At 36.3% G+C, this 19,321-nt stretch overlaps 1 protein-coding gene across 1 annotated transcript in view; it reads left to right on the top strand.

Moving 5' to 3' along the window:
• Positions 1–19,321, top strand: part of GABRG2 (gamma-aminobutyric acid type A receptor subunit gamma2) — a 113,761-nt gene that overhangs the window by 92,503 nt on the left and 1,937 nt on the right. Inside the window, exons 7-8 of the mRNA XM_047860951.1 lie at positions 3,641–3,793; positions 16,783–16,988. Of these exons, the coding sequence (XP_047716907.1) occupies positions 3,641–3,793; positions 16,783–16,988 (359 nt within the window). The remainder of the gene's footprint in view (positions 1–3,640; positions 3,794–16,782; positions 16,989–19,321) is intronic.

The raw sequence follows: 19,321 nt of genomic DNA, 5'->3' as shown, positions 1-19,321 counted from the left end.
GAGTCACTGATGTGGCACTTTCAGAGGATTTGATTTTATAGGCTTCTTGGCCCAGAGTTTTTAAAAATACAAAAAGGGATGTGGCCTTAGAGATAAGACAGGCATCAGGCTGTCACTGTGAAGCTGCTTTGCTTTTAAATGGCCTGTTCCCAAGTCTGAATTCGTAATCTAGTGGTAGAGAAGCTTTGGATTTGCTGGCAAAAATGAAAGATGCTCAGAAGCTATTACCTTAAAATAGAAATTGATAGATAAATAAGCTATGGAAGTTTAGATTCTGACCTGAAAGGAGGTGGAGAATTGAATTAGATAATTATCTTGTTAACTTCAGACAAAATTGAAGTTCACCTTTAAAAGAATCAGATCATTAATGCCAAAGTATAGATTCTCATTCACTTACATGATACGAAGTAAAACGAGGTTACTAATATTGTGTAGATTTATTTAAAATATTTTAATTTGTAAAGTCTCACTTAAACACGTGTTTAAAATGTGCAGAAAACTCTCAAGGACTCTGAAAATAGGGATAAAAAGTGCCACTGAATATTAATTATTTAAAAAGAAAACCTTGCCTTGTTTTTCCTATCTAGCATATGAGAACTTGAATTTGCCTTTGGTATTCTGATCAAAGAAACAGGAAAGAAAAAGACAGACATTCCTAGGGATAATCTCAAATGAAATGTTTTTACTCCACGATCATAGCCTGTGTCTGTTATATTCTAAATTAGAAGAAAAGCAGAGACCAAACTAATTTATGAAATGCCATGACTTTACAGAGCTTAAGTTCAGATAAATCAACAGAAGCATAAACTAATCAAGACCTACTTAATATCAGTGAGAAATTCCTACCTTTATGTCTTCAGGAATACTCGCTAAATAATGGCTACTCATTGATCTCTGAGAGGGAACTTGTGGTCAAATAGAAGCTGAATTTCCCAGTTAGTGTCTGGGTCACTGTCACTGACTTAACCAACCCTGACTTGGACAAATGACAGTACATCAATCCACCAAAAGGCAGTGTTAGGAGGTTTCATAACCCCACTTAGGAAACTGCAGGATTAGAGGAAAATCATTACTTCTTGGAGGAGTAACCAAGGGGGTTTCCTGTCTCATCAGCTTGGTAGGGTGTGGAATGACACTTGCAAGTGGGAAGGAAGACCTGGACTGAGGAGTCATAACTCATTCTGCTAAGTCAGTCATCTCTGCCTGAGGCTTCTAAAGTACTTGATTTTCAAATCAAATCTAAATCTCCTAAATAAGTAGAGAAACATAGGCACAAAGCCAAATAATTAAACCAAAACACAGGATTTGTATTTTGTTCTTTATGTATTCTATGACAAATTATAATTTAGTAAAGAAAAGAAACAAGATTTGAGAAGTGGTCTCAGGTTCATCTCCCATTGCAAGAGCAGACATAGTCTTTGAAACTAATATTCTCTAAGAGTATAAAGAAAATATAAATGTATAGTAACTGGAATGTGTCTCCATAGCATATTATCTAGTTAAAACATGTAATTCCCTAAAATTTCACTTGGAATCATACAAAATGCAAGACATGATTCTTTCTTTTGATCATTCATTCAACAAATGTTACTGAATACCTATTTGGAGTCAATTAGGATGCTAAGTACTGATAGTGCAACGTTATGCTAAAAGAGACACTGTGAACTCATGCAATAAATTCTAATAGGACAGATATTTATAAAAATAGCCACACATATGAATGAGAAACTAAGAATTGCAGTGTTATGAAGGAAAGCCATAAGATTCAATGAAACATGAGAAAAATGTCTCAGCATAGAAATTTGGTTATAAACTGGGTAAAATAGGTACTTACTGGTGTCAGTCACCAGCATATTGTTCTGTGGCTTGCATAGAGAAAGGTCCTGAGAATAAGAGGAAATTGTTACAAATCTTAGGGTTCATTATAGGCACTGTTTCCTTCCCTACCCAGGAAGCAAAAAGTTTTACATTGTATATATTTAAGTAGGCAGCCAAGGCACCATCAAAAACCACCTCAAAGAAAAAAATATTATCAATATGCTCGAAAGGTTTCCTTTCATCTAGTGGTCACATTACTTATGAAAGGATCAGAAGTCAGTTTAATCTGTTTTTTTTAACCCAAATGGGAAAAAGATAGTTTTCAACATACCCCTTGTACAGAACTCTCAAATGTGTGAACATGAAAATTCAATATATGCTTCTTTTCAAATGCTTTGCAGTTTTTTACTGAAGTATAATCAACATAAAATAACCTACTGGCTTTAGGTATACCTCATGGTGATTTGGTATTTTTATACATTACAAAACGATCTCCATGATACATCTAGTTAACATCTGTTACCATATAAAATTATTACAATATTATTGGCTATATCCTTACGACTTATGTTTTATAACTAGAAGTTTGTAACTCTTAATCACCTTTACCTATTTCACCTACCCCCAACCCCTCCCCACTCTGGTAATCAGTTTGTTTCCTATACCTATGAATCTGTTTCTGTTCTGTTTTTTAGTTTGCACATATAAGTGAAATTTGTCTTTTTCTATTTTACTTAGCATCATACCCTCTAGGTTCATCCATGCTACTACAAATGGCAAGATTTAATTTTTTATGGTGTAGTAATATTCCATTGTACATATATTACATCTTCATCAGTTTATCTATGGATGGACACTTAGGTTGCTTCTATATCTTAGCTATTGTAAATAATGCGGCAATGAATATAGAAATGAATATTTCTCCTCAAATTGGTGTTTTTGTTTTCTTTTGGTAAACAGCCAAAAGTAGAATTGTTAGATTGTATGGTATTTCTATTATTAATTTTTTGAGGAACCTCCATACTGCTTCCCATATTGGCTGCACCAAATTATTTTCTCAGCAACAGCACACAAGGGTGGTTGACTTTTCTCCACATCCTTTCCAATAACTTGCTATTTTTTTTTGTCCTTTTGATAATAGAAAATCTGACAGGTATGAAGTGATATATCACTGAGGTTTGATTTGCATTTCCCTGATGATTAGTGATGTTGAATATCTTTTCTTGTGCCTTTTGGCATTTGTAGGTCTTCTTTGGAAAAAATGTCTTTTCAAGTACCACCCATTTTTTTCATTGGATTTTTTATATTAAGTTATGTAAGTGCTTTATATATTTTGGATATTAACCTCTTATCAAATATATCACTTGAAAATATCTTCTTCCATTCAGTAGGTTGTCTTTTCATTTTGCTGATGCTTTCTTTCACCACTGAAAAGCTTTTCAGTTTGAAGTAATCTTGTTTGTTTATTTTAGCTTTTGTTGTGCTTGCCTGAGACTGGTCCAAAAATATGTTTAAGACTGATGTTGAAGAGCTTACTGCTTATGTTTTCTTCTAGGATTCTTGTGGTTTCAGGTCTTACATTCAAGTTAACCCATTTTGAATTTATTTTTGCATATAGTGTAAGGTATTCATCCAGTGTCATTCTTTTGCATGTAGCTCCAATTTTTCCAAAACTATTCATTGGAGACTCATTGTACATTTTTGCCTCCTTTGTCATTGACTAATTGACCACATCAGCATGAGTTTATTGCTGGGATTCCTATTCTAAATGCTTTTCAGTTTTGATAAGGGTTTGCATGGTGCTATCTTTGTTCTGTTCCAGGAGATTATGTGGTCATGTCTGTCTACTTTGACCTGAGCAGAAGAATGGGATACTTCACCATCCAGACCTACATCCCCTGCACACTCATCGTTGTCCTATCCTGGGTATCTTTCTGGATCAATAAGGACGCTGTTCCAGCCAGGACTTCTTTAGGTGAGACACATTCCTTTGTGTTTTAGTGTTTCAAGTACCCAATATCAATAATCTTCATTCCCCTAAGTTGATTTGCTTTTACCTCAGTCAGCAATTACATAGAAATGCTGTTATGTTATGCTGTGTTATGTCATGTTGAGAGAGAGGCAGAGAGATAGAGACAGCGAGCAGGAGATGGAGAGAAGGAATCTTAAGCAGACTCCTCACTCAGCGCAGAGCCTGATACAGGGCCCAATCTCATGACCCTGATATCATGATCCGAGTCAAATCAAGTATCAGACACCCAACTGAGATACCTAGGTGCCCCTATTTCATTTTGAAGAAAACTAGCATTAAAAAAAGTGTTTAAAAGTTTTCTAGTTCTAGTTCTCCTTAATTACCTTTATTTGCTTTCTTTGGTAAATTTTCTTAATAAACTTCAATTAACTAGGAAAAAATCAAACTTCTAATTTCAACAGATTTTTGTTTTGGTCTCTGGGCAGTTATATTTTGGAGCTGCTCACACAAACTCATAAGAGCTCATTGTGTTTATTCTTTCCAAACGTTGTATTGAGAGATGTCACATTGGTAGACTGAAGTCAGCCAAGGTGAGAGTATTAACATCATGGAAATAGGCAAACACTAAAAATCAGGACTGCCTTTTTTTCCCCAGTAAATTGTCACACATTTACCAGTGCATAACTGATGTCTATTAATTCCAACATCCACAATTATAATGACATTTGAAGACATATACACAGCCATTGGCTCTGTGTAGAAGAACAAATTTAAAACGCTATTTTTGAAAAAATACCTGTAACATTTTTGGAACACCACCATTCACCCCCCACCACACACACACACACACACACACACACACACACACCCACACACATTCTTTTAAGATTATTTGAGGTTGCTTGATGTATTGTATATGTGATATTACCTTGGATTTTCATACATCTTTCCTCATGTGAGGAAGAAGGTTCACATAGATTATTACAAAGCCACAGACTCACAGGGACATTACAGTCTAGGTCCATGAATGATATTTTCATACTACATAAAATCCCTTAGATAACTAAGAATAGAGCTGTCGAAAGATGAATTATAAAATCACAATCCTCTTTCATCAGCTCTGTGAAAACTAGAACCACATCTCTTGCTCAGTCTTTGGCTAGAGAGTCAATACAATTGCAATAGTCAGGAGCTTGGGTTTTAAAATCCAATAAACCTGGATTTCAACCCACATGTATAATATAACCTTGAAAATGCTCTTTAATTTGTATAAATCACAGTTTCTTCAAATGGAGAACATATATCATTTTCTGTACCTAACTTGTAGGGTTTTATTAGGTTGCATAAAGTATTCTATGTAACACATATGAAATATAGCAAGGCCTTAGAAATGTTAGCAACTACAGGTGACCCTTGCATAATGTGAGGATTAAGGGTTTTGACTCCACCTGTGCAAAAATCAATGGATAATTTCTAACTCTCCCAAAACTTAAGTACTAATAGCCTATTGTTGACTGGAAGCCTTACCATTAACACACACACTGTATGCTACACGATCTATGTACTGTATGATCTTACAGTAAAGTAAGGTAGAGAAAAGCAAATGCTAAGAAAATCGTAAGGAAGAGAAAATACAGTACTGTGCTGTTTTTATTGAAAAAAATCTGAATAGAGTGGACCCATGTAGTTCAAGGGTCAACTAGATAGTCCTTTTCAGACAAAATGACCTGTACCAGGTTATTAAAACTGAGGCAAAAGATGTTATGGGAAGAAGACATCATTTGCATGTTTATCCTCTTCTAAACCTAATTTATTTTCCCATGTTTCAAAATAGTTTTATTTTGATTTTTCTGTTATATGGAGTACTTTATTACAAGTCCTATTCAAAAGTCATGAGATCTTGTCTGATACTTTAAGTTGAAACAAATCCAAAATATGTTGAGACTATTACTTTAGGACCATTACTTGTCACTGTGATTAGAATGCATTGCATTACATGCTCACATGTCTGTCTCTCACAACAGAATATAAATGTTTTTTTTCATTCCCAGTATAGTGCCTGGTGCATAGCTGGTACCTCAGTGATTATTCAAGTAATGTATGCTCTTAAGAATGGATGGAACAAATGCATTAATGCATTTCAATCTACCCCTATCAAAGATATTTTAAGGAAAAGCTTTTAAATCAATCTCTTCTCTTGAAATTCAGACTTCCGCTGGTCAAAACCCCTCTTAAGACCATTTGGTAATTCATTTCGACCACCCATTAAGTGAATGCTCATTGGCAAAGCACCATGGTAGGAGAAGGGATCTAGGTGAGTGAGCTAAGGAATGAGGGAGAGGCCCCTGAACAAATAACAGGTAGGTGTTCCTATTTGTTAATCTTTGACTACAAGTCCTGCATGTTTAATATAGCACCTGTGCCCTTTCTGCTCTTTACAAGTGCATATAGAAGTTGAAATGACAATAAAAATTATTGTCACATATTTTAGGGGTAAGCAGAGGGCTGCAATGTTAAATGACATTAACAAAGTCACAGGACCAGCAGATAGTACATCTATCTGCACCTTGGATAATGGGACTTATATTTGCTCTGTGAGGCCTTGTTGAAGGCTGTAGTGGGGAAAGGTGGGCCAGCTGAACTGACACAGTTTCTCTGTATTAACTTTGCTGTCTTCTCCTGATGTAGAACTTCTTAAATTTAACTGTGCATTTAAATCACCAGAGTGCCATTAAAAGTACAGCTGCCTCAGTCCAATCATAGGACATGTCGATTTCGTTTTTGAAATCATGGCCTGGGTGTCAGGATTAAAAAGCAATTTTGCAGGTGATTCAAATGTGTGATCATATTACCTTTTCCAGTGTTTATAACCTAGAGTTAAACCAGATGACTCTAAACCCCTGTGGATCATAAGTTTCTTGCTACAGAATAGTGATAGGCAAGTTGTTTAGTAAGTGAGATAAATATACCTGTGTGGCTCAGATTCTGGCTGCTTTCTGAGCTCAGACCACAAGGGCATGGGGGGAGCAGTTATCTTGGAGCTTGTAACACTTGAATGTAGTTTGGTATGCAGGCGGTAGCTGGTAAACCTTAATCATGATTTAATGACGATGGATGAAATGGTAAAAAATACCAGTTGGTATTTTTCACCTAAGTAACCTGAGGTACTTAAGTACCTATTTTTCACTTAAGTAACGTGAGATAACATGCCTGAGAGCTTACTTGATGCCAAGACTGGAGGAATTGATAAAACTTGTGGATATTTTTCATCCATCCCAGGTAAGAGAAGTCTAATTCTTTGCTTAGCAAAACTGCACTTAAAAACTACCCTCAGCTATCTTGTTGGTTGGTGAATGAGTTAAAACTACACTTGTCTGCCACTCATTGTTCTCTTTCCTGAGGCTCCCAGCAGAAACTTGAAAATATCATGAAACAGTTTCCTTAAGGTTTTTCTTTTAAATGGCTGTGATGAACTTCCAAGTAGCCTAAATAACATTTTCTCAACTTGCTTGATAAGTGTTTAACTTACATGTCAGATCTGTCAGATTTTCTGAAGTGAATTTATCTATGGTATCTACTATAAATACTGACATTTTCACTCCTCCATAGGTCAAGTGTGGCTTGAGGCCTGAATGTGAAGGGAAGGTCAGGTCCCAATTTAGTTTTTAAATTCTCCTCCCCCAAATATCAACTGTAATTAAGTAGTCAAGAACTTCTACATGAATTAATGCATAGACAACTAAAGTGAAGCTTTTTCAGTTTGAGAAGCAGACTGTTCTTCTCTAAAATAAATATCTTACATTTACTGATATCTTACTAGGAATTGACAGTTAATGAACATTACTTAATCTTCATGAGAATACTATGGGGTCTGCCCCTCTCCACACCATCCCAGTTTGTAGAGGAGAAATTTGGCCATTGCTGAAGTTCTACCATGGCAATATGGAAGACCCACAGTCCACATCATCCCAGATTAGGAATATACACTAGCTTCCAAGTGTCTGGGGCTTCATGCTGCATATTAGATACATATTTGTAGAGAACGAAAGAATATAACAATGTGGGTTAGAACATAGCATTTTATTTATTTATTTATTATTTTTTTTTTTTTTGAGAGAGAGACCGAGCGAGCATGAGTGGGGAGGGGCAGAGAGAAGAGTGAGACACAGAATTCAAAGCAGACTCCAGACTTTGAGCTGTCAGCACAAAGCCTGACACAGGACTCAAACCCATGGATCACAAGATCATGATCTGAGCCGAATTCAGATGCTTAACCTACTGAGCCACCCAGGTGCCCCAGAGCATTGCGCTTTAAATCAGATTCCACAGGCTTGCATCTCATCTCATCTCTGTCACTTACTACCTTGGACAAATTTCTTATTTTTTCGGTGCTTTTTTTCACCTGCAAAAAAAAGGGATAACAGTGATAATCCTCATTGTGAGGATAATACATCAAGTGCCTGACACAGTACCTGGACAAAGAAGGAGATCCATAAATGTTAGCTGCTTTTATGTGCAGTTAAAACTCTCTCCTCCAAGTCATCAATATGAAATCATATTTTCAAATGTAGGGTAACTGTCTCTGTCCTTTCATGTATACACTATTCATTGATTGGTTCACTTATGAACTCAAAAGATATTGAGTCCAAGAACTACACTTGTCCATAAAATCACAAAGGACATTAAGATAGAGGTCTTTTCTGTTGTCTCAGAGTATACAGACTAGGAAGGGAGATGGGTTATTCCATAATAATAATATAGGAAAGAGGATAGGATTTATAACTGCAGTTCCCTGATCGTTCCTCCCTCTCTGTGAAAGGCTACTCTTTTCTGTGAAGTGATTTCAACCAGCACAGATATTTCCCCTCTTGAGAATTTCATAACAGAAAATCAGAGGAAACTTGATTTTAACTAAGACATAATGGCCCAAGAGAGCCACATGGTTCTCGTGAATTATTTATTCTATAACTGGAAGTTTGTACTTCTTAATCCCCTTCACCTATTTTGCCTATGTCCCTCCCCACCTCCCCTCTGACAAACACCAGTTTGTTCTCATGAGTCTGTTTCTACTCTTGTTGTTGTTTGCTCATTTGTACATTTGTCTTTAGATTTCACATATAAGTGAAATCATATGGCATTTGTCTTTGCCTGATTTATTTCACTAAGCATAATACCCTCTAGGGTCATACATGTTGTCACAAAAGGAAAGATTTTATGTTATCTTTATCCATCCATCTATCAATGGATACTTGGGTTTCTTCCATGTCTTGGCTATTCTAAATGCCACCACAATAACCATAAGGGTGCACATATCTTTTTGAATTAGGATTTTCATTTTTTTCAGGTAAATGCCCAGAAGTGGAATTACTGGATAATGTAGTACTTCTATTTTTAGTTTTTTGAAGAACTTCCATACTGTTTTGCAGAGTGGCTACACCAATTTACATCTTTAACAACAGTGTGCAATGGTTCCTTTTCCTCCACATCCCTGCCAAGACTGCTATTTCTTGTCTTTTTGATACTAGCCATTCTGACAGGTGTGAGGTAATATCTTACTGTAATTTTGATTTGCATTCCCCTAATAACTAGTGATGCTGAGCATATTTTCATGAGTATCTCGGCCATTTTTGTGAGTCATCTTTGGAAAAATGTCTATTCACATCATCTGATCATTTTAATTGGATTCTTTACTTTTTTAGTGTTGAGTTGTAGGAGTTCTTAATATATTTTGGATATTAACCCCTTATCAGAGATATCATTTGCAAATATCTTCTTCCATTCTGTAGGTTGCCTTTTTGTTTTCTTGATGGTTTCCTTTGCTATGCCAAAGGTTTTTAGTTTGATATAGTGCCAATTGTTTATTGTTTCTTTTGTTTTCCCTGCCTGGAGAGACATATTCAGAAAAAAAAATATTGCAAAGGCTGAGGTCCATGAGTTTACCAGCTATGTTTTCTTTTAGGAGTTTTATGGTTTCAGGTCTTACATTAGATCTTTCATCCATTTTGAGTCTATTTTTGTAGATGATGCGGGAAAGTGATCCAGTTGCATTATTTTTCACATAGCTGTCCAGTTTTCCCAACACTATTTATCAAAGAGATTTTCTTTTTCTCATTGCATATTCTTGCCTCCTTTCTTGTAGATTAATTGGCCATATATGCATGGATTCATTTCTGGGCTCTTTTCTTCTGAACCATTTGTCTATGTGTCTGTTTTTGTGCCAGTACCATACTCTTGACTACTACAGCTTCATGGTATTGTTTCAAACCTGGGATTGTGATACCTCCAACTTTGCCTTTCATCAAGATTGCTTTGGCTATGAAAGATGTTGTATGGCTCCACACAATTATAGGATTGGGAAAAATGCTTTTGTTATTTTGACAGAAATTGCACTGAATCTGTAGATTGCTTTGGGTAATAGGGACATTTTAACAATATTAGATCTTCCAAATCATGAGCATGTTCTATCCACTTGTTTGTGCTGTCTTCAATTTATAATCATTTTCAGAGTCAGGTCTTTCACTTCCTTGGTTAAATTTATTCCTAAGTATTTTATTATTTTTGATGCAATTAAAAGGATTTGTGGTGGAGTCTTTAGGGTTTTTTGTATGTAGTATCATACCATCTGCAAATAGTTAACAGTTTTACCTATTCCTTACCAATTCAGACACAATTTATTTCTTTTTCTTTTTAAAAAAATTTTTTTAATCTTTTTTTTAATGTTTTTGAGAGAGAGAAAGAGAGTGTGAGCAGGGGAGGGGCAGAGAGAGAGAGGAAGGCACAGAATCTGAAGCAGACTCCAGGCTCTAGGCTGTCAGCACAGAGCCCAACATGGGGCTCAAACTCACGGACCGTGAGATCATGACCTGAGCTGAAGTCAGATGCTTAACCGACTAAGCCACCCATGTGCCCCCATTTATTTGTTTTTCTTATCTGATTGTTATAGCTAGGACTTCTGATACTATGTTAAATAAACGTGGTGAGAGTGGACATCCTTGTCTTATTCTTCAGCTTTTCACCATTATGGTGTTGGCTGTGGGTTTTTCATATATGGCCTTTATTATGTTGAGGTACATTCCTTCTATACACATTTCGTTGAGAGTTTTTATCATGAATGGATGTTGAATTTTGTCAAATGCCTTTCTGCATCTATTGAGATGATGTGATTTTTTTAAAATGATTTTTATCTTTCATTTTGTTAATGTAGTGCATCACATTGATTGATTTGCACATACTGAACCATCCTCACATCCCTGGAATAAATATCACTTAATAGTATTGAATGATCCTTTTAATGTATTGTTAAACTCAGTTTGCTAACATTTTGTTGAGAATTTTTGCATCTATATTTATCAGGAATATTGGTCTGCAATTTTCTTTCTCTCTCTTTTGTAGTGTCTTTTCTGGTTTTGTTATGAGGGTAATGCTGGCCTTATAAAATGATTTGGAGCATTCTCTTCTCTTCCATTTTTTGAATAGTTTGAGAGGAATAGGCATGAAGTCATCTTCAAGTGTTTGGTAGAATTCATCTGTGAAGCCATCTAGTCTCAGACTTTTGTTTGTTTGAGGTTTTTTTGACTACCAAATCAATTTCATTACTAGTAATTAGCCTTTTCATTTTTCAAATTAAAAAAAAATTAATGTTTATTTTTGAGAGAGGGAGAGAGAGTGTGAGCTGGGGAGGGGCTGAGCTATCAGCACAGAGCCTGACACAGGGCTCAAACTCACGAACTGTGAGATCATGATGTGAGCCAAAGTCGGATGCTTAATCAACTGAGCCACCCAGGTGCCCCATTAGCCTGCTCATTTTTTAAAAAATTTCATCCTGAGTCAGTCTTAGATGATTGCAAATTTCTAGGAATTTATCCATTTCTTCTAGGCTATCCATTTTTTTGGCACACATTTTTCAAAATAGTCCGTTATTTTTTATATCTCTGTCTTATCAGTTATAACTTCTCTTTCAGTTCTGACTTTGAGTCCTTTCTCTTTTTTTCTTGATTAGTCTTACTAAAGATTTCTCAATTTTATCTTTTAAAAGAACAAGTTTTAGTTTCTTTTCCTTTTTAGTCTCTATTTCATTTATTTCTACTCTGATCTTTATCATTTCCATCCTTCTACTAACCTTAGGCTTCATTCTTCTGTTTCTAATTCCTTGAGGTGTAAAGCTAGATTTGAGATTAAGTTTTACTTGAGATTTTTCTTGTTTCTTGATGTAGGCCTGTATTGCTATAAACTTCCCTCACAGAACTGCTTTTGCTGTCTCCCAAAGATTCTGAACCGTATTATTTCTATTTTCATTTGTCTCTAGGTATTTTTTTATTTCCTCTTTGATTTCTTTCTTGACTCATTTGTTCTTTAGCAGTGGGCTGTCTTTGTGTTTCTTCCAGTTCTTTTCTTATAATTGGTTTCTACTTTATTTTTTTATATTTTTTTAAGTTTGTTTATTTTTGAGAAAGAGAGAACTAGCAGGGAGGGAGAGAGAGAGGGACAGAGAAAGAGAGCGGGACAGAGGATCCAAGCAGGCTTTGTGCTGACAGCTGAGAGTTTCATGCAGGGCTCAAATTCACAAACCGTGAGATCATGACCTGAGCCCAAGTTGGATGCTTAACCAACTGAGCCACCCAGGTGTCCCAATCTCTACTTTCATATAATTGTGCTTCTTAAATTTATTAAGACTTGTTTTGTGGTACAATGTGTGTTCTATCCCTAGAGAATGTTCCATGTGCACTTGAAAAGGATGTGTATTCTGCTGTTTTGGGATGGATTTTTCTGTGTATATCTCTTAAGTCCATTTGGTCTAATATGTCATTTAAAGCCACTGTTCCTCTAATGATTTTTCATCTGAATGATCTATCCATTGATGTAAATGGGCTTTTAAAGTCCCCTATTATTATTGTATTACTGACAATTTCTTCCCTTTATGTCTGTTAATATTTATATGTTTAGGTGCTCCTATGTTGGGTGTGTGTAGATATTTACAAGTGTTATGCCCTCTTGTTGCATTGGTCTTTTTATTATATGTAATGCCCTTCTTTGTCTTGTTACAGCCTTTGCCTTAAAGTCTATTTTGTCTGAAAAAAAAGTATTGCCATCCCAGTTTTTCCTACTTTCCTTTTCATGAAATATCTTTTTCTATCCCTTCACTTTCAGTCTGGATGTGTCTTTAGGTCTGAAGTGAGTCTCTTTTAGGCAGCATAAAGATGGGTCTTGTTTTTTTTTTTTAATACATTCAGTCACTCTGTCTTTTGATTGAAGCATTTAGTCCATTTACATTTAAAGTAATTATCAGTAGGTATGTATTTATTGCCATTTTTAATTATTGTCTTCTCATTGTTTTATAGTTTTGTTTTGTTTTGTTTTAATTTTGTTTTAGGGATGCCTGTGTGGCTCTGTTGGTTAAGCATCTTACTTTGGCTCAGGTCATGATCTCATGGCTTGTGAGTTTGGGCTCCACGTTGGGCTCTGTGCTGATACCCGGGAGCCTGGAGCCTGCTTTGGATTGTGTGTGTGTCTTTCTCTCTGCCATCACCCACTCCCTCTCTCTCAAAAATAAACATTAAAAAAATTTTAAATAATAATATTTTTAAATGTTTATTTTTGAGAGAGACAGAGCATGAGCAGGGGAGGGACAGAGAGAGAGAGAGGGAGACACAGAATCCAAAACAGGCCCCAGGCTCTGAGCTGTCAGTACAGAGCTAGACATAGTGCTTGAACCCATGAACTGTGAGATCATGACCTGTGCTGAAGTCAGATGCTTACCAACTGAGCCACCCAGGTGCCCCTATACTTCTATCTTCTTTTGCTCTCTTCCCTCATAGTTTGATGACCTTCTTTAGTGTTATGCTTCAATTATTTTCTCTTTATTTTTTGAGGGTGCATCTATTTTAAGTTTTTAGTTTGTGATTACCATGAGGTCCATATATAATATCCTAAGTATATAGTAGTCTGTATTAAGTTGGTGGCTGCTTAAGTCCAAATACATTCTGAAACACTACATTTTTACTCTCCATGTTTATGTATATGATGTCATATTTAACATCTTTTTATTTTATGTATTCCTTGACTAATTTCTGTAGATATTGCTGATTATACTAATTTTGCATTTCAACCTTCATACTAGCTCAATGATTAATTTGCTAACTTTAATGTATATTTGCTTTTGCCATTGAGATTTTTCTTCCTTTCATAATTTTCCTCTAGGTTTAGCCTTTTATTTTCCACTTAAGACGTTCCTTTTACATTTCCTGTAAGGCTAGTTTAGTAGTGATAAAATCCTGTAACTTTCATTTGTCTAGGAAACTCTCTTTCCTTCTACATACCAGCCTTTTCTGGTGGAGTATTGTTGTTTATAGGTTTGTTTTTCCTTTCAGCACTTTAATATCATGCTACTCCCTTCTGGCCTGCAAAGTCTCAGCTGGAAAAATTAGCTGAGGACTTTAGAGGGTTTTGCCTGTTAGGTAACTGTTTGTCCCACTCTTGCTGTTTTCTTATCTTAAATTCTGCCATTTTAATTATGTGTCATGGTGTGGACCTCCTTGGATTTGCTTGGGACTTCCTGGACCTGGATGTCATTTTTCTTTCCCAGATTAGGGAAGTTTTCAGCTGTCATTTCTTCAAATAAGTTTCTATTCCCTTCTTTCTCTCTTCTCCTCTGGGACCTCTATAATGCAAATGTTAGTATGCTTGTGTTGTCTCAGAGATCCCTTAACCTATTCTCATTTTTTCAAATTCTTTTTTCTTTTTGCTGTTCAGCTTGGGTGCTTTCCATTACCCTGTCTCCCAGTTCACTCATCCGTTCTTCTGCATCCTCAAATCTTCTGTTGATTCCTTCTAGTGCATTTTTAATTACAATTATATGCTCTGACTAGTTCATTATATTTTCTATTTTTTTCTCATTGTGTTCACTCACCCACCTCTCAAGTCATGTGACCATTACTTTGAACTCTTTTCCAGGGATTTTGCTTATGTCCATTTTGTTTAGCTCTTTTTCTGTGGTTTTGTCTTGTTTTTTTTTTTTGTTTTGTTTTTTTGGTTTTTTTTTTTTTTTGGAACATATTCCTCTGTCCCCTCATTTCATGTAACTCTCTGTGTTTGTTTTTATGTATCACGTAGGTCAGCTATATCTGATCTTGAAATTAGTGGCTTTATGGTGAAGGCATCCCGTGGTGCCCCACAGCATTATAATACACCTTTGTTTCCAGAGCCAGGTGCCCCAGAGATATCCCCTGTGTGTGCATCTTCCTGTTGTGGCTATACTGCTGTGGGCACATTGGTGGGTGGGGTCTGCCCCTCACACAGCTAGTGGAGAGGCCTGTTTATAGGGGCAATAGACTCTTTGAGGGGTCACTGGTCCCAACTGAGGCTACGTGGCTGGTTATGTCAGGACAGCAGTCACTTTGGAGGGGTGCCTGCTGAGGAGGGTGGATTATGTGGGATGGACCTATTGAGGAATGAGGGGGTGGTGCAAGTGCTGCTCACAAAGAAGAGAATTTCAGAAATGGCCCTTGTAAGCATCCAGATATCTAGGCTGAAGCATGCCAATAAAAATGGCGCCTGTCAGTACCTCTTTTCCTGGAGAAAGCTTCTGCAGATTTCTGACCCTCTGGCACATATTTGAAAATCAGTCATAAATATCCTTTTCAAACTGGTTCTTCTGTGTTTGAAAAGTTGGCACTTTTCTTACTGCTTCTTCAGTGCTGGCTCTTTAAAAGTCAAGACTTGGTGTCCTTATAACCTTCTGGCTCTCCGGGAGTTAAGCCATGCTGATTTTTTAAAAAAATGTTTATTTACTTTTATTTTGAGAGAGAGTGTTCACAAGTGGGGCAGGAACAGAGAGAGAAATCCCAAGTAGGCTATATGCTCAGCATGGAGCCCAACATGGGTCTCTTATCTCACAATTGTGAGATCATGACCTGAGCCAAAATCAAGAGTCAGACACTTAACTGACTGAGCCACCCAGCTGCCCCAAGCCCTGCTGATTTTTAAAACCAGACATAGCGACTCATCTCAAGTGTAGGAGCCCAGGGCTGGGGGGCCCAGTATGGGGCTTGATCCCATTGTTCCTCCATGCTTCTGATGTCCCTCCTACTTGTTGGTAGCTGCAGCAGTTAAGTTCCTCAACATATCTCTGTTCCTCTTACCCTTCTTGATGTAGCCTTCTTTTTATTACTTTAGCTGTTAGAGAAGATCTGTTCTGCCAATCTTCAGGTCATTTTCAGAGTGAGTTGCAATATAGGTAGTTGTTACACCTTGGTATATCTGTGAGGTTGGTGAACTCATGATTCTTCTACTCCACCATCTTCTTTCTATATCATATCCTTTAAAAAACTCATTAATCAGAACGTGTCACTTAGCACATCTCCTCTATTTAACAGCATTTAGTGGATTCTCCTTGTATTTTAAATGAAATGCAAACTCCTTTGCATGCTATGCATGATACAACTTCTGTTATCCCAATATCACCTTGACACCCCTGCCTCTCCCCAGATGCTAGGTATTCTGTTTTTTTTTAAAAGACATAGTGTCCCTTCCTCAATATCTTCCTTTTACTCTGCAATTAGCTAAAAGTTGGTGTCTTCTAACTTTTTAAGCTCCTTAACTATCATCTCTTCAAAGATGCCTTTCCTTAGCATTCCATCTAACTAGGTTTTCAACACCTATGCTGTTATCCATGGCATGAACCATAATTTGTAATTATACTTTTCTTTGCTCACTTGATTTATAGTGTTCTTTGTCACTAAAATGTAAGGTACATACGCTCAGGGAACATGTTCATCTTATTTTTCAGCATATACTCAGTGCTTGTCATAGTAACTGATACATGGTAGGCAGGCAATAAATATTTGTGGGCAGAGCGAATGGATTACACCTGTGCCTCCTTTCCCTTATTGAGGTTGCTTATCAGCAGTCACAAAACAAATTTTGTTTCAGTAGTGACTCAGTTACCCAACTTGCTGATAAGGTCACATGGTCTGTTTTACTGTACCTTTCTTCAGGTATCACCACTGTCCTGACAATGACCACCCTCAGCACTATTGCCCGGAAGTCACTCCCCAAGGTCTCCTATGTCACAGCAATGGATCTCTTTGTATCTGTTTGCTTCATCTTTGTCTTCTCTGCTTTGGTGGAGTATGGCACCCTGCATTATTTTGTCAGCAACCGGAAACCAAGCAAGGATAAAGACAAAAAGAAGAAAAACCCTGTATGTATCATTTCCCATTGGGATCATGGAGATTTTTATGTAGAAGCCCACCTGGTTTTGTTTTTGTTGGGTCTTAGTCTGTCTGCAGACTAAACCTCAGTGATTTGGGTTCCAAAATGAAAACAGAATGTATGAGTTTGGCTAGGACATAAGAATTCATTTTGGTCATTAGTTATTTGGGAGAGACCTGATTCATGAAGGAAGACTCCCACTCTTTTCATTTCATGGGAATTATAAATATTGCTGACACCTGCATTTATTTTCTATTGATTGTCACCTTTCTGTTCCTTACAATAACATTCTTAAGTTATTGTTATTTTAAAATAACATTTTCATTCAAGGCTTTCCACTAGGAAGCCATAATGTTCTTGAAACTTCAAAGATCACCACATTTTTGCAAGTAATTGTCTCTGTGCATGTTACCACCAGAGTACTACTATTGGTTTCATACCAAAATGTATATCATTTTGTTTTTAAATGAAATGATACTCTATTGTTTGGGCAAGTTACTTAGCCTCTGAGTGTCTTTGTTTACTCATATACAAAATATGTATTTTTTTATAATAATTACCTCAAAGTGCTACTGTGGCAATGAAGGTAAAAAGCATTACATGGTACCTTACAAATGGAAGTCCTTACCTTTAATAGTTGATGATGACGATGGTTGATGTTGATGATTTATACACTTACCGACAAGGATTGATTTCAATGATTTGGAAAAAGGTAGGATGACTTCACCTTGCCATCAAACTTTAAATAAAAAGGCACAGATAAACAAGCCTAAAGCAATTATCTTTTAATATGGATGTTGAAGAGAGCAAGTATACCCATTTATGTACCTGAATGTGGCCGGCTGGCTCATAGGAAGCCCTGTGGAAGTTAAGGTCCATTCCCTTCTAAGTCAGGGGCAAAGGAAGTCACCCTAGCCTCCTCAGTTTATAGCCCTTCCTTGTCTGCTGTACGGGCCATGAGGGCCTTGATAGTGGCTAGTTATCTGGCCCACCAACTTAGGGGGAACTAAATTATAATGAGGAAATATAGCTGATTCTAGGTTGTATCCTGATGGATCTCCAGGAAACCTGGTGAGATTCTACAAATGGCATATATTTACTTGAATGTAACAATTTGCAACAGGTAAAGAAAAAAAATCATTATTCTTGGTAATTAAAACAAAAAGAAATGCTTATCCTTAATTTCCCAACTATTCACTAAGCTTTATGCAGTCCTTTCCTTCCCTTTCTGTTTTGCTTGTCTTTGCATTTTTTCTAACCTTATTTTATTTTTGTTGTTGTATTTTTTTAAATTATTATTTCTCTCCATTCTTCACTTTCCATTATTTTTCCCAAGAATAGAGTTCTATACCATTCAGCATTATTACCTTCCAGCATTGATAAGGATGTGAGGGTGTGCTTTTAAACAAGAGTCCTTCGGAAAAAGCCTTTATGCCCTAACAGCTATATGATTGCAGACGAGATTAAAGAAACTGAAAAAAAATTAAATTATCTGAGAATTTCATGGACTTCCCTATTTTGAGACAATCAAGTGATTTATCAAAACAAGAAAGAGACTAAGCTGTGAAGGAAAAGCTGAAACCTTATTTTTCCACTTAATATGCTCTTTGGTTCATTCTATTAAGACTTACCTATTAAGGCTTCTTTGACAATAATTAGAAAATAAAAATCACAATACTTCTATACAGGGAAGCCAGGCTATGGAAAGCTTCCTCACAAGTGGACAACACTGGCTTTTATAGTTAAGTAATTGGGGATTAATTTATTAAAATCCCCAAATTCCATTTTTCAACGTTAGGCATATACTTTATTCCAAGTTCAGAATTGTCCTTCTGTGTTTATAATTTCAGTTCATTTTACTTACTATGTTTTTAAAATGTATTTTTAATTTGTCTTATTTTGTCTTTTTCTTTTCTTTTTTTCCTTCTTTTAATTAAAAAAAAAAATGCAATTCTCTTTTCTGTCTACAAACCCAAAGCTTCTTCGGATGTTTTCCTTCAAGGTATAATGTTTTTGGAATGAAAATTCACTGCATGCAACTGCTGAATTTAATTATTAACGCTTACATGGTGTTTCGACTTCTTTTGTTTTTTAGTGAGTAGACCTTTAAGCATTCTACTAAAGATAAGGGCTTTGAGATGAAGAAAGCTTTATAGATTTCCAGAGTTGAGTCATCAACCCTACACTAATTCACAGAAGTGTTGACCCTATATAAAGCTCAAAAGCTGCAAACTCTATGAGATGTCCTTAGAAAAGAGGGCCTCTTTAAACATCAAAACCAAAACTTATCCTCTCTTCCCAGATAAAAATAGGATCCAATTT

This window comes from Prionailurus viverrinus, chromosome A1 (genome assembly GCF_022837055.1).
Source record: "Prionailurus viverrinus isolate Anna chromosome A1, UM_Priviv_1.0, whole genome shotgun sequence".
Taxonomy (NCBI): domain Eukaryota; kingdom Metazoa; phylum Chordata; class Mammalia; order Carnivora; family Felidae; genus Prionailurus; species Prionailurus viverrinus.
This window is presented reverse-complemented; position numbering and strand designations above follow the sequence as displayed.